This window comes from Alligator sinensis, unplaced genomic scaffold (assembly GCF_000455745.1).
Source record: "Alligator sinensis unplaced genomic scaffold, ASM45574v1 scaffold1029_1, whole genome shotgun sequence".
Lineage (NCBI taxonomy): Eukaryota > Metazoa > Chordata > Crocodylia > Alligatoridae > Alligator > Alligator sinensis.
In genome coordinates this window covers 218014-243320 of record NW_005842425.1, presented here as the reverse complement: position 1 = coordinate 243320, position 25307 = coordinate 218014, and the positions used below count along the sequence as shown (strand labels likewise).

At 40.9% G+C, this 25307-nt stretch overlaps 1 protein-coding gene across 2 annotated transcripts in view; it reads left to right on the top strand.

The window, feature by feature from the left end:
- The window catches only part of ANKRD50 (ankyrin repeat domain 50), a 60611-nt gene that overhangs the window by 6101 nt on the left and 29203 nt on the right, over nucleotides 1-25307 (top strand). For both annotated transcript variants that reach the window (XM_006030136.3, XM_025211716.1), the window contains exon 2: nucleotides 23033-23262. In XM_006030136.3, coding sequence (XP_006030198.2) covers nucleotides 23033-23262 — 230 coding nt within the window. The remainder of the gene's footprint in view (nucleotides 1-23032; nucleotides 23263-25307) is intronic.

The following is a 25307-nucleotide window of genomic DNA, read 5'->3' as shown; positions in this document are numbered from 1 at the left end:
ATTCGGACAAATCAAAGCAGAAGTCTGCCTCAGCCTAACAGCTTCTTGGTCTGTGAGCCGGATCTAGACTGCAGGGGCTCTTCCTGGATTAGATCTGTGGAGGTAACGGCGACTGCCAGGGGTGGGCAATTTGCAGAGGTCCAGGGGCCTTCCACAGGTGGCTGTGTCTCTTGGGGTCCAGGGAAGCCATGGACCCCCTACCTCCCCCACCCCACCAGTGGGCCGGATCCAGCGCACAGGCTTTGTTTTTGACACCCTTGCTTTATCTGGCTGTACAAAATGTAGAGAGGTTGCTAGCACATCCTCTGTTTTGAGTATCTAGCCTGAATGATCAGGCACCCCTTAACAGTAGGTTGATTGGAGTAGTCTTCAGCATGTCTAGCAGGACTTGAATTAAGACCTTTGGAACTGTGGCAAAATATTAACTCTTCTGCAGCCATGTCTTAGAGCCTACTGTTGTGTAGCCAAAGAGAAAGTTCCTGAGCTTGAAAGAAGAGACTAGGAATCCTGGCTTCTTTTAAATTAAGTTTAGTTTAAATTTCTATTCTATAAATTTGAATCTAGAAGCCAGCAAGAGAAGTGGTGCTGGACACTGAGTCTATGGTGTCCCAAGAAGCTATGTGGAAATTCCTTTGGCTGATGTGTTGTCATCTTTGCTGAATGTGTAGAGCTGCTGTTGGTTTATTTGTCTGAAGTGACTGTTCAATGAAAGCATCTAATGGAAGTACAGTTTAATGAAAAGGATTAGTTTTTTAGTCGTTAACTGGGTCAGTCTAGTTGAGGTGGTTTATAGAACATAACTTCTGATTCTGTGACAGATGCAGCTTCTCTTCTCCCTGACTCAAGGAAACTTGAAAAATAGGGGGTGGTTTTGCTGTTTTTTTTTTTTTTTTTAAGGTAATAGCTAGGTTGCAGAAGAGAGAAACCCACCTACTCCAAAACTTTTTAGAGCGTGGAAATAGGTTGTGGGGGAAAACATTAGAACTCTTTCTTTTCCTGTTGTTGATGACACAAACTAGTATTTCATAAAGCTATCATTTGTCTCCAGATACACAAAGGCAGCACATAATAACTCTAGTGTACTCTATTTACACTATAGATACTGGCTATTAAGGGGATTATGTATAACAGTTTCAGCCCCAATATTCCTATTTACATTATAACAAGCTTTGATTATCTGCATAGGGTCAGAGAAAAGTAGGGCTGGAAGGAACCTCAGAAGGTCAATCTGGTCCAGTCCTCTGCTTGAGGCAGCAGGATCTTCCCTTACTAAACCATCCCAGCAAAGTGTCTAACTGTTTTTGAAAGTTTTCAAGGATGGAGATTCCACAATTTCTCTAGGTAGCCTGTCTACCTGATCACCTTCATAGTTAGAAAGTTTCCCCTAATCTATAGCCTAAATTTCCCCTTCTTCATCTTGAGGCTCTTGCTCAGTCCCCTACAGCCACAGAGAATAGTGCTATCTCCATCCTTTATATAATCACCCTTCAATTAGTTACATGAAGCCTATTACCAACTCCCCCTCAGTCTTCTCTTTTCCAGGCTAAATAATTCTAGTTCTTTCAGCCTGTCCTTGTCAATCTGTTTCCCTGGCCCATGATCATCTTTGTCTTGTGTGGGATACTTTCCAAACTCTCCACGTCCTTCTTGAAGTTTGGGGCCCAAAGCTGGACACAGTACTCCAGGTGGGGCCTCCCCAGTGCTAAATAGAGCAAAATAATAGCTTCCCTTGATTTGCAAATGATACTCCTGTTAATACAACCAATGATGCTGTTGGCTTTTTGGAACAAGCATGCTGTTTGTTAATATTCAGCTTACAGGCCACTGTAACCCCCAGGTCGTTCTCTGCAGTATTGCAACCAAGCCAGTCATTTCCCAGTCTGCATTTGTGCATGCCGTTATTTCGTCCCAAGTGCAGAACTTTACACTTGTCCTTGCTGAATTTCATCTGGTTGATTGTGGAGCATTTCTCCAGTCTATCCAAGGTCATACTGGATCATAACCCTACCTTCTGGAATGTATGCAGTTCTGCCCAATTTGGTGTTATCTACAGATTTGTTAAGCATGCACTCAATCCCATCATCGAAGTCATTAATGCAGATGCTGAACAATACTGGACCCTGGACAGACCTTTGGTGGAACTCCAGTTGATGCCTTCTCCCAAGTAGACAGTGAGCCATTGAGGACTACTCACTATATTGATGCCACCAGTTATGTACTTTAGTCTAGTCTTTCTTTACTTTGTTAAAGAGAATGTCATGGGAGACTGTGTCAAAAGCCTTGCTAAAGTCAAAATGTACTGTATTCACTATGCTGAGCCTGTCGTCTTATCATAGAAGGAAATCAGATTGGTCAGGCATGACTTGCTCTTGATGAATCCATACTGGCAGTTCCTAATCACCTACTTCTCCAGGTGCTTCACATTGGATTTATTGAAGACTTGCTCCATGATCTTTCCAGGTGTAGAGGTCAGACTGATTGGTCTGTAGTTCCCTGGATCCTCCTTCTTCCCATTCTTGAAGATGGGAACTGTGAGTGCTTTGTTCAAGTCACCTGGGAGGCATTCATGAAGTGCATAAACCTCCTAAGTATATAATATTTTCCAGTCCCAGTGCCTACTCTGCATGCAATCAAATTGTAGTTGTGTTAAATGCATACAAGTTGTAACTAAATTGTCATCTTTGTTTAATTGTACCAGTAACAATGAAAGAGAAGCAGCTGTCAGGGCTGCTGTTAAAATCTTGAAAATTAGTAGAGCCAGTCCCTTTTGAGCCACTACTACAGCACTGTAAGCAGTACTCTTTAAATACAAGGCAGTTTTAGTGCTGTGGTATTAGCATCCCTAAAACTGATTAGCTCCCATCGTTTTCAGGGCATCTAAGGCAAGGGCATCAAACCTATCTGGCCCTGTGGGTTAGATGGGTGACCCAAGTCCAGTCCATGGGCCAGATTAGGCCCATGATCCTAGATTCTCCTCTGTCTCCCCACTATGCCAGATACAGTGTCCATAGCATCTACTCCGGCCGATCCAAGAACCCATCCAGAACCCATGCCTCTGGGTGCCATGTGCAGTGCTGGTCCTGGACCAGCTGGAGCAGGTGTCAAGTGCAGTGCACATCTTGGAGACCCTCGGGTGGGTGCCATATATGGCGTAGTTCTCGGAGCAGCCAGAATGGATGCTACATATGACGTGTCTTGGCCCCTGCCCATGGGGGCAGCCCAGGTCAATTCAGACTCAGGGGCAGCACTTGGGGCCAGATAACAGGGCTCCAGTAGCCATATGCTTGACACCCCTGGTCTGAGACTTGCCCCAAAATGCTGAATTAGTTTGGGGCTGCTAAAACATCATCACTAACAGTCTTATGTATTGCACTATAGTAGTCATATGTATTGGGGTGCATAGCCTTTTTACAGTCTTGAAAAGAGTACACTGTACATCATCTTTACACTTTAAATGGAAAAATGTCAGTGGCAAAGCAGAATAACTTCAAATGTATAGATGGAGTGACAGGTACACTAGTTTTTTGACATGAAGGCATAGTAAATCACTTCAGGTTTTGTGTTGGCTTCAGGTGTAAAGTGCATTTATCTTGAATATTAGGGAGTGAACACCTTTTGGAGTATTGGGGTATCATTGCTTTGTGTAGCAGGAAAGGACAGTACCCTCTGTGCTCATGTTGCCATCCAAAAACTTGTGCCTGCAAGTATGCAGCAAGATAAAAGTAAGTTTCCCCACAAAGGTAACTGTATTGAGTGGAACAACTTCCATAAACATTTGCAGAGTGTGGGGATCTTCTGGTGAATCAGAAATCTTTGCCTTGTATGCATTTCAGTCATAGCTGATTATTTATACTGACAAAAAGGTTTTTTGGGGGGAGAGGGGAGCAGATATCTTTCTGCTTTTCTCCTGATGTGTTGGGTCTCTACACAGCTGGAGAGCGAGAACCTGTTTTCCTGCTCCTTCAACCCCTTCAGGTGGTGTATCCTTAGCCCAATTGCAATTTGAGAATGTTTATTATATAACTTCTACTTTCTTTCAGTGGTGAGAATAAGCTCTGACTTCAGTTTCCAGTTGACTTTGCAGGTCTGTCCTTGTGGAAGAACACTTACCTTATTGAGAGAATGTGATGCGGAAGTCACTGAGAGAAAATAAATTTGGAATCCTTTTGTTTCTTACTACTATTTGTCTGGCAAAAGCACACATTAAAAATAAATGAAGGAAAGGGTTTTATATATATAAACTCTTTAATGTACAGCTCTTCAAATGAGAACTATGACAAAGATGCTCTTTTTAGAGGTCCTGGCACACACTTTGAAGCATATAGTGCTTATTAGAATTTTCATAGATTGTGCAAATTATCGAGCAGTTAATTAGCTTAGCTTTCTTTGCAGTGGTTTAATATTTTCCCTTTCTGGAAGCACCTTGCTAGTAGTGTGCAAAAACATAAACTAGATATTTCATTTCTGAACTAGTGATTGTAGTACATCTGTGCCATTGAGGCAGTAATTGATTTTCCTCTCATGAGTCCAATTTCTAGTTCTTGCTTCCTGAACTTTCACATTAGTCTTTGACTAGTACGTGTCTGAAGCTCTGTCACTAGCTGCTGAGGGAAGAATCTTTCCTTTGATTTATTTTAGGTGCTGTTAAAGTAGTGAAGTGAATGTTTGGTATTTTATCTTTCTTCATATCCTGGGTTCTGCATGTGCTTCTGCTGCTGGTCACAGCTGACACAAGCATGAAACATGTGATTCTTGACAGTTTTATTGATGTCTAAGTTCTTTGACAGCTGTGGAAATACCCATTATTAATTACTTATGGGGGTAAGGGTGGTACATGGGAGTCAGGATTTATTTATTTATTTATTTTGGAGAACCAGATTGAATGGAGGACTTTCCCTCTTGGAAATTAGTGGGAGATGAGGGAGTTAATAGTAGCTTATATATAGAAGATGTGATGGATGCAGCTTAACCAAGACTTCTGGGAATGGAGACGATGCTGGGTTCTCCAGCAGTGTTTTCTTTGTATTGTACTTAGTTATCTTCCGTATTAATCTCTTAAGTTACAGGTTTCCCTCACTTTATGCGGGTTTTCTGTGTGCAAATTCGCTCTTATGGGATGACCCTTTTTATACCAAGAATTAATTATAAAGAAGCTAAATTCACTCTTATGCGATTGGGGTGGTGGAAGCCCGCAGTCAGCTGCTTTGTGCAGTGCATTGTGGGAGTGTCATGCACCAAAATAGTCTCCTGCGTGGATCTGTGCTCCTCGCTCATTGTCTGCGACATGTTTCTGTTGTTGCCATCCCCATTATGATAGTGCCCTGTGCTTGTGCGTACTATCTGCAGTTGGTGAGTACCAAAATTGTCTTGTAAAAGTGGTAGAAATGGGCCTGGGGGTGAGTACAGTCAAGGTCTTGGAAGGTATCCTTATGTGTTACATTGTAAAGTGAGTTCCCTTTATGCAAATTTGAGTTATGCACTGTTTTCCAGGAATGCATGTACATCATAAAGCAAGGGAAACCTGTACTCTCACTCATTCAACCTGAATTTTTTTCATCCTTTCTCTTCTTATCCAAGTCTCATGATGACTGTTATCTGCTAGGTACTGGAAAGTGCTTTTTATAAAATTTCCCTTGCTTTCAGGGGTTTAATTCTTTTGGTTCTTCCTCTTTGAATAGCCCTAGTGCATGACTATAACTCTCCAAACAGAAAAAGTGTGATATCGATGTGGTTCTTGTCAGATTTGCTGAGCCTCCCAGCTTCTAAATAGCAGCAGTGAAACAGATTGAGCAAGATTAATTTGACTTTCCTACGTTTTATGAAAGTTCTGAACACACAAGTGAATTTGAAAGGCTGTTTTAAATAGCAAGTAGAGGAGTCCATAAATACGGCTGTACATACACATAGGCAATTATGTTAGTGTTGCTTAAAATAGAACTTGTATTTAAGTCCCACCCAAGAATACAATCCTGAAAAACCCTAAGTCCCCAGGGAACATTACCAATAGAAACTTCAATACCTGTAAGTTCTGCTTTGGCACATGCTTGGAACTGCTTCCTTGTTGGCAGGGCTGAGCAGCTTGTTGCTTATCTCGTACGTAAGCCGATTCAGCATCTAGCAACTTTCTTTCCTCAGTCCCCTAAGGGGTCTGCTGTGGTAAGATGTGTTTGGAGTATACCTGTCACAGAGAGGACTGAGATCCTTGTTAAAGCAAAGCATGACAGTCTCGCCCACTTAAAAATGGGGCTTTAAAAGGAAATAGTCATAATCTGAAAGCCCTGTGTATACATCACTCAGTGGCTCCAGTACTTGCCCAAGAGGGGAAAACTTGGGTTTTATACACAAGCCAGACAGATTCGAACTCAAATGTACTTTTTTTGCTAAGAGAGTCTCTCTAGCTAGGTGATTAGGGCTGTAGAGGTTCTCTGGTTAGATACTCTCTGCCCTCCACCCCCTAACATTGTGTCATTGTGCAAAAAAAAAAGTTCAAGATCCTTTAGCTAAATAGAAGGAGCATAACTTGAACCCAGTCATGAGGACTAGGGGTGGGGGCAAACTGGGTTTAGATTTCTGGTCCATGTTGTGCTAGGGATAAAAATGATGAAACTTCCACAGCTGGTAAGGATAAAGCTCACACCCCAAAATCAGCCCCTTGCACTGCCAATACCTTGCCTCTGTATCAAGAGGAATGAGTTTAGATACTTCACACCCAGAGGTTTGAGGCTATTAAATTCAGTTCAGGTAACTCCCTGTGACCCAGAATTTAGTTTCTAAGTCAGGGATCTGCAACATTTTGCATTGGGGGCTGCTTTAGCGGAGCTTAGCTCTGAGCACAGGCTGTTTCCAAGCATACCTGTGGAGCAACAGCCACTGCCACCTCTCTTCCCCCGTAAAATGCAGCAGAAGCCCTCCTGGCTCTGTGGGCAGCATGTGGCCTGCAGACTGTATTGCAGACCCCTGTTCTAAGTCATCAAAAGGGGTAGGGTCTTAAGGTGCTGCTGGCGGCATTTTTCTTTGAACTAACGTAACTATTTACTAACAAGCAAAAAAAGATTTTGTCCTTTTTCCCCGCCTTCCTCCCTCCAAACAACATGAAGGGTGCAGTGGAAACCGCATTTTAGATTTGAGTACTGACCTGGGACAGCTGGCAGCTTAGCCTGGGGCCAGAGCTGGAGCTAAGCTGCTGCCTATCCTGGGCCAGGGTTGCTTGTGCACTGGGGAGAAAGCTCATGGTGGGGCATTTAATAATACTTAAATGCCGTTCAGTGTTTTAAATGCCTAGCTGCTTCCAGTTTTTAACATATTAATTGCAGGAATTCAAGTAGATTATCATGCTTAAAGGTTTTGTGTGTGCTTTAACAGAATTGACTGTATTAGTTATTTACATGAAGTAATAAAAAGCTTCCTGAGGCTTGCAGTAAGTAGCTCAGTATTTGATCCCTAGTCTTTAGGTGAGTATTGCTGTTCTCAGGTAAACATCCTTTATTAAAACCCCCCAAATAATACAAGACTAGAATTCAGGCTGAAAATAAAGCCAACACAAGTGAGAGGGTAGACAGTCTTTACACTGCTAAGAACCAGCACAAACAATTAATCATATTTCTGAGTCAAGCCAAACTGCATGTTCCATATGCAGCTCATATTTTAGTTCTTATTATTGTTCTTTCTCTCTCTCTAATGCAGTGGCTTTCAGCCATTTGTAGGCAAGACATCCCTCCAACTTCTAATTTGGCAGCACTGCTGGTTGAGAACCACTGTTGGTGCTGCCTTGGCTTACTATAGAGCTTCTCTACCAGGAAGATGTCATGTGCTTCTCTGCCTGTATCAGGGTTTTCTGGTGAACCTAAGGAGGCGGAAGCATTTTGCTTGACACGTGTGCCTCAAGGTTAATGGCAGGGGAGCCACAAGGGGCCTGATCCTTGTTGTGGCAATGAAGCCCTGTTCCCTTTCCCTGCTGTCTGCCTTGAAGCGTGCATGCATCCACCTCCCGGCATGCCAGCATTTTACAAGTCGATGTTGCAGGTGTTTTTGACACTGCTGAAATGTTGGCGACCCCTGCTCTACTCTAATGAAATTTAGTTTGTATTCACTCGCAGCCTGATAAATGTCACAGTCATGTACCATATGTTAGGGTTTTATTTTCCACAAAAACTGGTGAGTTTTTTGTTTAAAGACTATTGTATTTCCATGCTCCAAATCAGTATTCTAGACTAGAAGGAAATAACTATTGTAAAAACGTATAAGAACTTAGTGGTACTTTTTTTTTTTCTTTGAAGCTTTTCTCAGAGAACCTGTAAAATGCCTGGGTCATGTAACAGCAGTGAGTTTTTAGGGGAGCCAGTCACATGCTTCTTTTTATGTAAGCTGTTGAAGCATTGTACATGTGGTGACCATAATGCCCTATAAAGTTTTCGTCTGTTCAGTTTCAGTTGCTCTCAGAGTTTCCCTTAGGGCTGCAGTTCTAAGTCTTTTTGAACTTGGGGCACCCTGCATAACTTCAGTGAATTGTCACCCAATTTCAAAAACCAGTTTATACATTGCAGTGCTAATCTCCTCGGGGACAAACCCAAGTCTGCGCTTATCTGCATATCTCCACCCCACCCTTCAAAGTATCTGGTTGGAACTCCAGCGTGCTGAGACACCCTGGTTGAGAATCACTACCGTAGGGAATTTTAATGACAAGTTGTAGGCTTTTTCATATCTTTTTGTAAATGCTTAATATTTTTGTCTCTTATCCTTTTTCTGCAATAAAACCTTCCAGGTTGTCCTGTGACATATTTCATAGAAGTTCAACAGTTTTTACAAACTAGACCAGCATATATGTTGGTGTTTTTTGATACCTTACTTATGATCCATTTATTTGTCAGTGATTAGAAACATGGGAAAAAACAAATTAGCATTCTTGATATGTCACTTAGCTTTAAGATTCACAAATTCACAAAAGTTTAGGGCTGGAAGGGACCTCGTGAGATCATCAGGTCCAAGTCCCCTGCTCTGGGCAGGAAAGACTGTTGGGGTGGGGTCAAATAACCTCAGCAAGGTGGGCATCCAGTCTCCTGAAGATCTCCAGGGTGGGTGTCTGCACCACCCACAATGGGAGTCTATTCCAGTCTGGTCACACGAACCGTGAATAAGTTTTTCCTTTTATCCAGTCTGAAACTTTCTTCTAGGAGTTCATGACGTTGCTCCTGGTTTTCCCTTGGGGTGCTTTGGTGAACAGTTGTTTGCCTAGCCCCTGATGCTCAACCCTGATATATCTGTAAGCTGCCACCAAATCCTGCCAAAGTCTTTCTTTTTTTTCTAGGCTGAACAGTCCTGTATCTGTTAGCCTTTCCTCGTATGGCTTGCTCTTCAGGTGCCTAATCATGCAAGTGAAAATCATATGATGAAAGTGATTTTAGTGGTTCTGATTTAAAATTTCCACTTCCTCTCGACTTATTTCTAGCTTGTGCTAACATTTAAGTTCACTGTTCTTTTAATAAAATAAACTGAGACCAGTGACTGTTTAAAAATCTTATTTATATTAGGAGCAGACTTCTATGATGTGAATATGTCAACAAATGCATAGCATGCTGGGAAAAGCTAGCGTTTCAACATCAGCTGCAAATGAAAGTGGACCCTGCACATGTCCTAATGTGTGTAATGACCATATAATAAGAAACATGCCATGCTGTACCTAAGAATAGCTGTTAATTGTTTTTAATTTACCAAGGCACTTTCTGCCAGAATCATTGCTGCTATAAAACAAATGTGAAGGGATAAGGAGGAAATTTATGAAAACCCAACCACCACTGTAATTTGTTTTTTATGGGTAGAGAGGATGGACCTTTTGAAGTATTTTAAAGGAAGTTGGTTCAGAGAGTGGGTTCCTGGCACACTGCAATAAGAGCATACAAGGTGAAGACCATGGAGGAAAGCCTGAAATGCAGCAGTAACAAAGAAAGGAATGTAATTTACCTTATCAGTGGAGTCAAAGGGGCAAGTCTAAAACAATGTGTAGGCTCGGGACAGTGTGCAGGTGTGTAGACATGCAGCATTGGAAACGACTAACTATTTTGGTTCACACTGATAAATGACTGAAGGTTTCTGGAGGCTGTAATGAAGGAGGTGAAATTATGTGGTTTGAGCAGGAAGCATTTTGGATTGATTTCAGTTTCTGGATTGTGAATGAATTGGAGAATAGAACAAAAGGGGGAACAAGGAAGCGCTACTCATGTTTTTTGTATCCTTTCCTCTGTACAGCATCAGGCTTTGCTGAGAGAGATGCATAGAATAGAAATTGGTTATATTCCATGCTTGTGAGTTGTGGTGATGGAGAGGATAGTGGCTGTTTCAGTGCTAGAGGAGAAGGTGCAGGAGAAGAGAGTTTTACTTAGGTTTAACTTGAACTGGTTGGGCATTTAGGAATAGAAAACATTTGAGGTAGGTAGATAGGTGTCATAAAAGTGATGCTAGGCAGCAAGTATAACTTAAACTGATGGGAAGGGGATTAGAGACTGGGCTTCTGTCCTGAAGCATTTTCTTTTTGTTATAGACGGTTAAATCCAGCCATATTATAACTTGTCCAACAGGGATGAGAGCATAAATATATTGACAACACATTTTTTTTTATGCGGCCATACAAAAAAGTGTCCTAGGATAGTGGTTCCCAACCTTTTTAGACTGTGGATCAGTAAACTGAGGACTAGAAGTGATCGCGGACTGGCAAAATGCAGACTAGCATACTACAGACTGGAAGCGACTGGCATACTGCAGACCGGCAGCCAGCTGAGTATAAAAAAGGGTTGGCTGCCAGTTCGCAGTATGCTGGTCACTTCTAGACTTCCAGTTCAGCATACTGCGGACCAGCAGCCACTTTTGGACTTCCAGTCCTGGGGGTTGGGAACCTCTGTCCTAGGAGATAATCAGGAAAGAGTTTTTATGTAGTTATGTAGTTTTTAGTAAAATGGATGTCATGCAGTAAGTGGAACTTTGTATTAAATTGTGCCACTGAAGTTAAGTTACTTTTTTCTTTCTTTTTTTTTAATCTCCACTATTGTAACTTACAGTTGCTAAAAACAAAAAAAACCCCTGCAGTAGCAGGAGCTGATAAAGTCCATGGGAAGTAAGAAACTTTCCCAGTAAATTGCCTTAAAATTGCAAAGGGTGTTGCCTGGGGGTGAGGAGTGGTGGTGCTGGTGATAACAGGTATGTTTTTGTACTAGCCTTGACTAGTACAAGGACACTGTTGGGCATGTAATAGGATAAAAGTGTTTGGATAATTTATGCAGTAGTATGCAACAGTTTGACTTTAGTTGCATTAGCAGCAACATTTGACTGTGCTGCCACTTGCTCTGTAACACTGATCTAAGTTCAAGGTCTGTTGTTACTTTCAGATCTATTTGGGGGTTTTTTGTTTTGTTTTTTTGTATTTATTTTCTCTTCTAATTGATTCTTTATTGAGAAATACACCTCCCCTTCTTATTCCTGTCAGACCCACATCCACAAACCATTCTTCCTGTAGATTGCGCTAGAAATAACATAATACAAGGTACTTTGTGCTCTATCATAGCTGATGCAAAAAACGGTTCTTACTAAATATAAAGCTACAAATGGATACCAAAGTGAAACATGTGCTTGCTGCAAGATAGCAGTAGCTAGCGCACATGGCGATGGTCTTACAAAATGTGTATGTAGTGGGGTTTTTGTTTGGTTTTTAAAATAACTTTTGTAAAAGGATGTGTGGGAAGTTAACAAAACCTTCTTATGAAGTATACCTGGTGGAAAAAAGAGCAGTGAAGAGAAAAAATAATCACTGGACCATAAAAAAAAAAAAAAAAAAAAAAAATGAAGAGAAGAAATGGAATGTAAAGACTTATGAGTAAGAGGCTGCTGTTTTAATCTTTATAGTCATTCACTTTAGCTTGGAGAAACAAGGTTTTACGCGCGCACACACGCATGCACGTGCCTTTCCCTCTTTACTTGCCTTGCCGTATCTTAAGTATACAACTGATGATGAGGTAAATTTTTAACAGATTTCCTCTCATCTTCAGCTTGGGAAATCCAGATCCACACATGCGAAAAGTTTTATTTCAGTGTTCTACATAAGGACAAATTTCCTGTCATCTCCCCTGCCATGAAGAAATACCTTCGGAGTTACTACCACTTCTTCCTCTCTGTGTTCTCTATCAGGTTTTTTTCCCCCTCTCAAAATCAAATGCATCAACAAAGCTAATAAAGTCGTTTGAGATTGCCAACCCATTAGTCATATATCTTACTCATTTTCTGTCAAGAGTGTTCTTATCTAGCAGCCCACTGTCCTACTGACCTGTTATTCTGTTTGCTGTGGTCAGTATTTGACCCGAGAAGAAAATACTAATGATTCCCAACAGACAGTATTCAAAGCAGTAGAATAAACCAATAACCTAAAAAGTTTAAACCTAGAGAAACATGGATTCAGGTTAGTGTGTGTTCAACTAACGTTCTTCACAGAAGAAAGCTCTACTTGACTATGAATGAAGATTGATTGCACATGTTGAAAGGGACCGGCTAATTAACAAAGGAGAATAAAAGGGGGAATAAAATTTTGTAGCACATTTGGTTACTTAAATAATGTAAAACTAACTTTCAATTTTACACTTTCATTTATATGTAAAAATGAAACCTGATTTGTCAACTTTTATTACTGTGTTAATAATACCTTGCCTGTATGCTGTCTTTCATGCACATATTTCAAAGAACTTTGCAAAGAAGGTTATTACCCTAGTTTAATAGAAACAGAAATGGGCAGTGCAGGAAATGTAATTGCTTATTGACGTAAGAGTTGAAATTCTGGTTTTAATCGTCTAATCTTTTGGAAAATATTTGCTGCTTTTGATGCCTTCATGCTATGCTTTTCTTTCTTGAACATCTCCTAGGACTGCTCTTAAAAAAATGTAGTAAAAAATTAGTGGAAAAAAAAAAGACTAAACCAGGGGTGGCCAACCTGCAGCCTGCGTGGCATAGGCCAGCCTCTGTGTGTGGCATATGACAGATTGGGGAGAGGAAAGGAAGCACAGAGGCAGATAGGGCAGAAAGCAGAGCAGCAGACTGGGCAGGGAGCACAAGGCAGGATGTAGGAAAACATAATAGTAGGTTGGGCAGAAGGGCCTTAAAGTAACACTGAGGGATAATGGCATGCCTGGTAAAAAGTTTGCCCCCCACTGTACTCTAACCCATTATTAGCTTGAGTATAAATTGCTGTTGTATTAACTGCAAGAAGGATAATTGTTTGTGGCACATAATCAATGTTATTGGACTTTTCTAGGAAAGAATTGGAAATCAAAGTAATAGATTAGTTATAGTGCAGTATACATCGTACTACACAAAACAGACTTCTTGCGTATACATCTATGAAGACAGGCAACCTACTCCAGTCCTCTAACAAGTGTGAAGAGTATTAGCTACAGTTTAGGTTTGAGTCATGTTTTCATCATCATCTTTTTGACTTTATGGTTATATCTTCATTTTCTTTTTGCTTGTCTCCTTCCTAATAGATAATATCATTTGTGAAATATTCCCCTCAGCTACTACACCACAACATGCTTTCCATGTCATTCACTGGAGCCCTTGGAAAATGGATTTCCCATTAGTATTTCTATAAATTCACTACTAATGAGAATATATCATTAGAAATAATTTGTACACTTACATAGGTTGCTCGGGAGCTATCTAAGAACGTGGCCATTGAGGTTGTACATTTTAAATAGGTTGTGGATGACACTGCAAGTGGCTCCAGCTAAAGTAGTCAGATCTGTTAGGTTGGAGTTGGAGTTTTGCTCTTTTTATGAAGTTATCTTTGTAGGTTTTAAGAAAGATGGAACTTCAGTGTTGTATAGTGTGCCAAAATAAGGCATTGGAATAATATTCATGTGTTCTTTCTGCTCTGTTCCACATCAAGATATCTGAATGATGGCTGAATCAGACCCTGCCTCCCAGGTTCTTGGAACTTCCTTAGTACTGTTGCTAATTACTTGTATTGTCAATGCTTTCCACTGCTTTGAGAAAATGGTTTTATGTAGTGCTAGAACTTTTCTGGTTCCTTATATCTAACCACTGAAGCTTTTGTTGTAATCAGTAACCTAACTACTAACCTAATCAATAACCTAAGTTATCACTATAATCAGTCTGTGTAAAGATATCCTCTTTGGTGCCAATAACTACATAAGATTCATAATGAGGTACAAATACACATAACTGTTTTGAAAACTGTAGAACCTTTCCCCTAGTGAAGTAGCCACAGCCGCAAACACACTTATTGTGGAGGAGATCATGAAGCTGACACATGAACACGTTTCCCCATACTCAGTTAGATGTTCAGTATTGTAAGCATTATGAGTAGAGTTGCTAAAGTTGTATTGTTTTATTCTTGTAAGCCCACTATTAACATACCTGCTAAGTGTATCCCTTAATTAACGTGTTTAGTAGGGCTATGCGAAGCTTCGGGTGCTGATTCAATTCGGAGGAGATTTGGCCCGATTCGGTGGCCGAATCTCTGAATTGAATTGGGAGACCAGTAAAAAGATCTGAATCTATTCGAAGCTCTCTGAATCAATTCAGAAAAGCTTTGGAGAGATTGAGAGACTTGAGCAGTCCCTGCTTGCTGCCACAGGGAGCTGAACCTGAACACCAAGCCAGTAAGTAGAGGATTGGGGGTGTTGGTGGAGGAGGCAGGGGACCATGAGAGGACCCCTGCCAGGCCCCATCCCTTGTCTGCTTCCCTGCCACCCTGAGTGCCCCCCGACCTCCGCCCGCTCTCCCAGCCCCGTCAATGGCTGCCCTGTCTGGCACCAGCATCCCAGTTCTTTAAAAAAAAAAAAAAAAAAAAAAAAGTCCCTCACTCACTGGCTCCTGCCAGGCGGTGAGCTGATCCCAACTGCCCCGCGCTATGTGGGGGCTCTGCCATGAGCCCCCATACCTTGTCCCCATACCCTGTCTGCTCTCCTAGCCCTGTTAATAGCTGCCCTGCCCAGCCCCAGTGTCCCAACACTTAAAAAAAAATGCCCTGCACTCACCAGATGCTTCAATGGCTGTCGGGGCTTCTGGGGGCTCGTGGCAGAGCCTCCCATGCAGCTCAGGGCAGTGGGGATTGCCCCCCACACCTCGCAGCACCCAGTGAGTGCGGGGTTTAAAAAAAAAAAGTTCTGGGGCCCGGTGGGGCAGCCATTGATTGGGTTGGGAGATCAGGAGGGGAATTGAGACTCGTGGCAGAGGCCCCTTCCCAATGTAGCATGGGACAGTGGGGGCCAGCGGGGATCACCCGTCCTGCCTTGCAGGAGCTGGTAACAGGATGGGGCCTGTTTGATTCGGAGACTTGGCCAATTTGGTGGTGGCTTATTGTAGCCAAAGTAGTTGTGTTTCCTGAACAACTAGTCCAAACTATGACAACCAAGCTAGCTGCTGCTTAGGCTGGCTGGCTGCTGCATCATTCAGGGTCTATCTCAGGGGCGAGCAATTATTTTGGGAGGAAGGCCGCTTACTGAGTTTTGGCAAGCCATCGAGGGCCGCATTACAGGCTGCCAGGGGTAGATGAATACTAATTTTCTACATTTTTTAGGGGCCCAGCGGGCCGGATAGAATGGCCTGGTGGGCTGCATCTGGACCACGGGCTGCATTATGCCCACTCCTGGTCTATCTACTATGGTATCCACCCTACTTATTTGCATAGAAAACATTCTTGGTTATTGTCTTTTTGCCAATCATGTGCTTGTCCTAGTAGCTATCTTGCCTTTCAGTTTGTACCTTTTTTTTCTCTCTCTCTCTCTCTCTCTCTCTCTCTCAGCTCTACCTGTGTCTCAGCTCTACTCTGTTTTCTAAGTACTGAGATAACAAACAAAATTAATATAGTAACACTAGTAATAGTATTTTGCTAGGTTTTATTTCTTCTTCTGCAAGACTAATTAGTGGAGACCTCTCTACAAAAGAAACAAAGAAGTTAATATTTTGGCACCTGAAGAATCTGTTGTTACAATTTGTCTTACTGGGGTTTTTTTGTTTGGTTTTGTTTTCATATCTGAGTGACTGAGACTCTCTATCTGTTTTGAAAAAAACCTGAGCATTTGGCTTTATATGGCCCTCAGCACAGCAGTGCGTTGAACATTTTGCTCTAAAATTTATCCTGACAGCTCCTTGATTTCAATGAGAATTAGATGCCTACATGCATTAAAGATGTAGTTCTAAGCAATTTGATCAACCTCCCACAGAAGCTCATACAACATCCCAAATCAAGCGGATTTCATGGACTGCAATTTTGGGGGAAAAGCTCTGGATAATATGATTACATTTGGACGTGGGCGTGTCTGCTAGTGAGATCATAGGATCAAAACGGGCTATTTTGGCTAATGGAATTGATTATGATATTTTTCAAAATAATAACTACCATTTTTTTTTAACTTCGGGGTTTTGGTTTTTTTTAATTTTGCGGGGGGAGTGTGGTTTTTTGAAATTTCATATTCTCTCCAAACCTAAATTATTTTATGGGAAAAGAAAAAGACACCAAACTCATATTTTCAGACATTTATATGAGTCTAGGACTAGGGCCTTTCAGTAAAACACCAAATATTTCAAGTCTAATGATACAAATTGGAGAAAAGGTTGCATACAAGTAAGAATATCATTAATAAAACTGTTTTTAACCACTTTCTCCCCAGTGTTTGTTTTGGGGTTTTTTCATTGTTAGCTAAATTAAAAAAAACAAGCAAAACACTGCTTCCTCATGTCTATTTTGTTTCCAGTTCTCTTGATTTCTCAAATATGCTTCTATGACATTGATTTCTTAAATGTGCAGTCGAGCCATTTGGTTTTAGCCATATATAAATTGACACCATATATACGGGAACAGCTCCCATTTTCTTGTCACTTTCCTTCTTAGAAGTGCTTATGAGGGTCCTTTTATTGACATTCAGGCACGTTCTTCACAGATTGCAGCTTGGGAATTAACCACTTGATTAATATCATGGATTCAACTGTTTGCCATTATTTTGGCAACTACAACAGTAAGTTATATTGAAGAGGAGTATTAAGAAAGAATGCAAGTGGGCATACGTGTAAGTGTTAATGAGACAGCTGGGATCAGGAAGGGTAATTTTGTTATGCCCTTTTGTTACTTGAAATTGATATTTTGCTTTTTCTATTCAGAATCTAACACTTGCATCCATGGTACATGGTGAAAAAGCACATCATTAAGACATTTACTTTCTCATCCTTTTCCTGACTTCATTGCTTCTTCTGGTCTGGTCTGGTCTGTATCTGGACTTTTTGGCACCATTCTCTGTTGTGAGTACTATGTGGTGTGGCAACATCAACTTGTTGGCAGTTTCATGGAGCTTCCTAGCTCTGTAAAGTGCTGTGTAGTTGTACCTGTAGGCCCACTCTGGTGAATATGTCAGAGATGTACGTTTGCCTCCCCAATCCAATTTATTTTGGATTGCCTTGTAGGAGAGGCTGCATGTCCCTTTTGCAGCTGATTAGTACTTACTTTTTGGTAACTGTTGGTTTGTGCTGGGCCTTAAAGCATTTGCTCCTACAATTCTTGTCTACACCTGTTTATGTTGTGTACTAATAGGAAATTGCTGTATACTTTTCCCATGTTGTGCCAGACTGCAGTGTAGCGACTTCACATTTAGCTAAATTTTTTTTCACAGTTTTTGATATATTTTGTGGCTGGAAATGAATAATGGCCCACTAGAACTTGAAAGAATGAAAACAACCAAAGAAAGTTAATGTTAGGAGAATACGAAAACTTTGATTAGTGTATTTCCCTTTAAAAGTGAGACCAAAATCCCAGCAGAAAAAGGGTTATTTCATCACTGCTTGCCATTTAAAAATGCTAATATTATGTAACTAACTCTGAATTCTCTTCCAATTTTGGTAACTAATTGTAATACACATTGGAGGGTCATATATATGTTGAGATTTGTACATCTGAGACTGTGGGCATGTGGCAGTTTGAGATTTTTGGTATTATTTGTCTTACTCTTTTTCTTGTAGAGAATTTATATTCCATTTCATTTTCATATAGAATATAGTCAGTAGTAGGATAATTAAGACTTGTTTGCCTTCAATAAAGTTAGTTTACATGCCAGATTAGAGGCACTCCAGTTAAAGGTGACTAGAATCTGTACTGTTGGTATCTCATGACCCTGTATGGCAGGTAATATTGAGAAACATGATAGACATTTCAATAGGGATTTTTATTTGGGCTGAAAACTTATCACAGTATCTTGAAGATAATTTTTTAGGCTTGAAAAATTACTGGCAGCTACCTATATCCTGCTAATTTATTCCAGAAATCAACCAAAATGTTTGTACTGTGAGATACCTGACCATACTATTTCAGTGATAGAAGCTTAGCTAAATAAAAATGCATTTACCAATCTACCACTTTATGGTTCAACGTAAGTAAATACTAGTACCTTAGCACACATTGGGAGCTTGTGAACAGTGAAGTCAGAATTTTTTAGTGTTTAACATCAAATGAACCAGTAAACAAGAGAGCATTGTATTAATAAATTCCCTCCAAGCCCCGCAAAACTGTCTTGAGCAATTTAGACAAAATTGCAGTCCCATACAGGAGTTAGGAACTCCAACAAATTTGGCCTGCAGACCTTACAGAAGACTAAGATAGCGATGAGTAGTAATAGCAAATAAAGAAATTCACCATATGGTTTTTGCTAAAATAAACTTCTGTCTCCATCTCTGTTACATATTAAATCAAGTTACTCTGTCACAACAGTTTAAAACATTGTGCTTAGTATTTTTGTTTCCAGTTTTTTTTTTGAAGTATTGTTTTGCTTTTTGTTGTTATTGCCTAGAAAAGGGGTATAATATAAAGATGTGTGGGGTGTATCCTGACTGAATTGGACTAGCCAGAACTTTGGCACATCCAGAACTTTGGTGCATCTCTACATGAATAAAAATATATTCCCTTAATACTTTTTTTGGCAGTAAGAGGTATAGGAATAGAATTTTATTAGTGCAACAAAATAATTGCTGCCTAAATAGAAATTGGGTGCCTCAGCACTTTGTAGAACTACAAAAATATAGCATTACGAGGGCACATAAATGATCTCTCTTTTTGTTTAGAGTTACAGTTTCCTCAAAGGTGAGCTCTGCAGCCAGCAATAGGGGGTACTTTGTGGATTTCCTAGCCCCCAAGGGAGCCCAGTCACTGATACCCTGCCCCCTTCCCCAGTAGCAGGGCAGAAGGCAGGATGTCAGTGATCAGCTAGAAGCTCCTGTCTGGGCAGTAGAAGCACTACTCATTTAATCTCTACCACCCTCTGTAACGTTCAGTAATCTTGCTTCTGCAGAACTTTTACACTTCTGTTAAGTGGCTTAGTGTGTTTTCCTTTCTTTTTTAATTAGGATTTCTGCCGATTTCTGTTGAGAAAGTTTACTATTTTAAGGGAAGTTGTCAGATGCAGTGATAATGACCTCTAGAGATATCCTGAGTAATGGAGTTCTAGTAATATACATTTTTGTTTCTGCCCTAATGAATAATGAAAATCCACCTTAATCTGTCAGGTGACATAGTAAACAAACTGATCCGTTCGTTAACAAAAAATAGAAACATTGAATTTACAAAGGGTCATCTCTATTTATGAATAATTAAATATAATTAAATGTATTATGTATTAGGATTTAAGAAGCAAGGTTAATTCACATTGAGTACAGTTTGCACAAAACTTCTATGTGACAAGACGGGGACTTGCAAGACAAGCCATATGAGTAGAGGCTGAGGGACTTGGGCTTCTTCAGCCTACGGAAGAGAAGGCTGAGAGGGGACTTGGTAGTGGCTTACCGCTACATCAGGGGAGAACATCAAGAACACAGTGAACAGCTATTCACCACAGCACCCCTAGGAAAGACCAGGAACAATGGATACAAAGTCCTGGGAGATTATTTCAGGCTCAATTCCAGGAAAAACTCCTTCACAGTCGGGGTGTCCAGACTGTGGAATAAACTCCCTCTAGTGGTGATGCAGTCACCTACCCTGAAAATCTTCAGAAGGAGACTGAAGAATCACCTTGCTGGGCTCACTTGACCCCCGTTGTCTGTTCCTGCCTAGTGCAGGCGGACTAGACCTGATGATCTACAAGGTCCCTTCCAGCCCCTAACAATCTATGAATTATAGAGATAAAAATAAAGAGCTCCTGAAATTTAAGCATTGCATCTATATACACTGCCTGATCATTTCAGCTGTCTGTAATTTCATTCTGAAGCACTTATATATTTTAAATACATTATATATAGGGTTCACATTCAGTTCATTGCTAAACTGAATGTGAATCTTCAGGCCACCTTCATGCAGTTAATATGCTTATTCTAAATAGGCTTCTTCATTGGCTTGAAACAGGGTACTTTAAATGATGGCATGAAAAGTCACAATATGTTCTTCATAGAAGCAGAATAGATTTTTGAAAACGGAACTTTTTTCAGGAAAGAATAATACTGCATAAGCAGTTGTTTTAGGAGTTTATAGCATAGGTTTGAGATCACCAGAGACAACAGGAATTTAGCAAGTGCTTTGTTAGCCCACTTTAAAGGAGCTTATTAAATGACTCCTTTACAGCATGCCTTTCTCTACTATGATGCATTATTTAACCTTAGAATGCTGATTTTAATTTTTTTTTTGTGTAATTTATCATGTTTTTCTGAAGCAGTTACAACCGGGTTAAGATTCAGAAAGATAACATTTTGAGTCAAAATAAGTGAAGCCTCTCTTCCCTACTCCTAACATGAAAGTTTATAATCCTGCTTGGTTTAAAAACAAAGGTAAACATTACAATAGGAACCACTTGACAAACCTGCATATTTTATATTGTATTTGATGCAGTTGCTTGAATTTTTATCTTTTTTCATTGCCTTTACATACCTAGAAAATAAATAGGCTTTTTCCTTAAAAAATTGTAAGCCTTGCTGTCAATTTCAAGTATAGGACCTTACTTTTGAGATGTATAGTTTAACTTCACGTAGAGAGGACTGCATGAAAAGAAAATTATTTTTGAACAGTAAAGAGCTGATTGAGAAGACTCGCTAAGGAAGTGTGTATAACTGACAGGATGAGGCAGCATTCTCAGGGACAGTGGAAAACGTGGATCACAGCATGTTCAGGATTACATGAACTCTCTTCAGAGATCAATAGGTTTTAAAAAAAAAACAATACAACCTATTCCTAAAGAGATTCACCACCAAAAGGACTACCTGAAAATCCGAGTTGTGGTAAATTAACTTTCACTTCCAACAGCATGACAAACATAGTTCTTGGGATAAGACAAAAAGATAAAAATCTAATTTGCATACAGTATAAGCACTTTCACCTTAGAAATTTCGTATGCATTTTTTTTACACCTTGGGATAGCTTGTTTAAGGCCATCATTCACTGCTGCTTGTGATAAACAGTGCCTGTAGTGCTCATAGTGAGTGTTTAATATTTGTAAACTTTAAATAGAATGTTGGAGGTAGGTGCTACAGGCCTAGGTCCCCTCCAGCCTGGTGTTTTTCTGGCAAATGGTGACAGGATGTGGAAGGGGCCACAGTATCCCCCAGTCATCCTCTGATGTTATTCTCTTGCCTGCCACAGCTTTGATCTTCTGCTAGGGAGCTTGTTCTGCCGGGTGATACCTTGGGGCCTGTTTGTGGGGCTCTGCCTCCCCTACACCCCACCCTTACCACTTCTTTGGTATTATATGACACATTTATCCTGGGTACAACCCCCTCTTGGACCATGTATAACAGACCTATCTGGATTGCCAGGAATCTGTCAGGCCCTACTGTGGGGTGTAATAAAAACTGTCCATGGAGTGCCTCAGATTTTTGACTAGTGGTTCAGCCAAGGTCCCTCCCCTGTCATGGGTCCACTGACAGGGTGCCCACATGAACTCATATCAGTTCCTTTTAATAGTCCCAGAACAAACCAAAATTAATTAAATGGGCCATGCATTGTCTTTAGGGTTAATGCCCCCAACCAGTTGCTCTTTTTAATACTCCTGCAGAGAGCCAAACTCAAAGGTCAACTCTGGCCTAAATTAGTAGTAGTCCCAAAAAAAGTCAAACACTTTCATCAATTCATCCCCTGCCTGTAAGCCAAGGTTGGCTGCAAAGTCCATCAACGTACTCTAGGTTGCTTCCCTTATCACTTTACTTTGAGTCTTTTGACAAAGAACCAACCACCTCCTGGTGGGTTCCACACCATGGCAGTACCTCCCCCAGGCTCCCAGCTCACCATGGGTTTGGACTTCCAGGCTGCCTCTGGCCTGGTTCCTCTTCAGCCTGAGCTCCGCACTGCAGTCAGGTCGGTAGCTCTGGCATCCTGTCCACCGGTACCTGAATTGGCTGGCAATCCTCCGACAGCCTGTGCCCACTGCTTGTGTTCCTCGTTTGCCGCTTGTCACAGACCGACATAAGTGGGAGAGTCCTTTGGCATCTCCACTGCTGCAATAGTACAGTCTCTCCCCAGCTCCCCCTCTTCAGGGCCGGGAGTACCTCTCCCGGCTCCACTGCCGCCAATCTGGACCAAGCACTGGGTCCGGAAGTGCAGCATGGTGCTCCGGTCCTCTGCAGCGTTCCCTTTTCCACCTAAGGTAAGTGGAAGTGAAGGGTCAGTTTCAGGCTTCCCTCTGTTCCTGAGAGGATTTCCATCACTGTCCATCACTGTCTCCTTCCACATAGAGAAAAAATTTGATTTCAGTTCTAACATTCTCGTAACATCCCTTGCAGAGAATATATGACTTGGTAAAGACATTTTTATATATTAGAGTTATGCAATATGTTTAAAAACAAAAAGAAGCTTAGTCTGTACAATTGTACGTTACTGATTCTGAATATCTTTATTAAATGGAAATGTCTGCTTCAGTATGTGCTGTGGTATGTGTCTAAAAATGTTTCCTCTGACAGTTTAAAAATTGTTCTGTATCTTTAAACCAGCTGTAGCTCTGATATTAATAACTGTTGCACCAATGTGTTTTGCCACATATGTTTAGAATAATAATTGTTTGTTTAATGTTTCTTACAGGTGCATTCTGCTCCCTCTTTTGGGGTTAAAGCCTCCCCAGCAGAGCCTCTTTCTGCTTGTAGATTCAGTGGATGAAGGCTGTAACATTGCTGAAGGTGAACAGAATTCTGCAGGCTTATCTGGAACTATAGCAGAACTTTTAGCTGGTCACTACGAATTCTTCCCTCCATGGTTGCTTCTCCTCTGTTCTGCCCGCAAGCAGAGTAAAGCTGTTACAAAAATGTTTACAGGTGAGTACAAACCATATGAATTGTTATTTACTATGCACTGTAACAAGCATCCATCATTTTTACAAGAATCTTACTGATAGTTGAAAGTGGTAATTTAAATCTTAATGGCTCTTAAATTTCTGCCAAAGGGTAAAAACCTGCGATAATCATAAAAGTATGTCTATATTATCTTTGGGTTTTCTATGGTGCTCTTCATTATAATAAGATGTCAAAGTATTTTAGAGGTAAATTAGATCTGCATGGATACCTTGCTAGCAATACTAAATTTTCACTTTTTTTCCCCTTTCCTAGTCTTAAGAATCTGTATAAGGCTTTGAAACCATGTAAATCAGGAATAGGCAACCTTTTCCATCTGCAGGCCAGAATGACCCAGCTCAGATCAGAGGCAAATGGTTGGGTACTAGGACCCGACTTGCTGCTGATGACAGTCATCCCAATTGTGGCACAGAACGAATACCTGTGGGCAGTGCTTATCCCTGCCACCGAATACTGTTGAAGCTCCACAAATGCAGGCCAGAACTGATGATTTTACAAGTCGCAGGTTGCCACACCCTGATGTAGGTGATCTATTCATTATATAACCTTCTCCTTCCCCCTTCCCCCTCCTCCCCCATATATTTCAACGCTCTCAAAGCTTTTTCCATCTCACATTAAGATCTGTCATCTCATTTTCAGAACAGCAGATAAACTTTGCAAGCTCTATGCATGGATGTAACAGTGTAGTTTTAGGTCCTGAGAGTTTACTTTATGGCAAAAGGTATACAACAGAAAATGTCCCGCAACTTGTTCCTCTAGTCTTTGCTGTAGTATGAGATCAGTTCATTACTGTGTTCATTGCTGTTGTTTGTGAAATTTCCTAAAGTTCAGTGAAGGAATCTAAACTGGATTCCAGGGTTGTGTATGAATCTTGTGTTTTAAGACAATGCATAAAACAAAAATATGATTCTGCAGCACAAACCCAACCCCTTATTAAGTTTACTGCTTTCCACAGTGGCCAGAGGTCAATATGGATTTGGACTGAAGCACAGTATTAATCAGTGGCAGACATGTAAAGTGTTTTTTGGGAGAATCTGAGAATTAAAGAGAAACTTTGGGTGGCTTCATAGGGTTTCCCTGGATGTGTGGGAAATATTTTTGTCAAAATTTGGATAAGACAGTCTGCCGCTGCCAAAAAACAGACAAAAGCTTTCTTTAGAGCAGTTTTGTTTCCTTGCTGTTGACTCGCATTATGTTGTAGACTAATGCTGAAAATCTGCTCTTGTTGTCTGCAAACTTCTAGTGAAGTCTGACATGAAAAACAAGAGAGCTTATATGTAAATTTCTGAAGTAAAGTTCATTTGAACCAGTTAACTCCTCATTTTCACAGAAAGTGGTTTGATGAATAACATAAGAAGAAACATAGCTTGAGGTGGTGTTATGCTGTGTGGACCATTACAATCTTTTCTTCCTTTTCCTTCTCCATTATGCAATAAGTATAGCCAAAGACACTGAAAGCCAATGTAATTGGACACAACTTGAGATGAAATTTCAAAGAGGACACTGACAAAAAAGTTTCAGTGTTGTCGAACCTCAAAGGTGAAAACTAGTAATTCATGCCTCTCAGGGGAAATTTCCCACTGTTTGTGGTGATTGCAAGCCTGAACCATTGACCCAAATAGTGTCCAGGGGTGCTGAGATTTGAGGAGGTATGCAAGGAATATTAATAGTGTCCATGGCTGTGGGGTTTTTCCTGTTGTGGAGTGTGGATTTGTGCACTGGGCAGAGGAGCTGCTGCTATGGGTATGCATCTTCGCTATTTTACCCGTAGAGCTTGGTGCGTAAATAATGTGAAGGTTACTTTAGGTCTTGGTGTAAAACCCGACTTATGTTTCAGAAAGAGATGAGGTCCTACTATTATCTAAAACAGGGGTTGACAACCCCCAACATGTATGCCGAGCATGGCATGCAAGGCCATTTTCCTCGGCACGCGTTGGGGCCGGAGAGGCAGCAGCTGTTTGCAGGCTCCTGGCTGCAGCCAGCCCTAGGTCTGGATAGCTGCTGCCAGC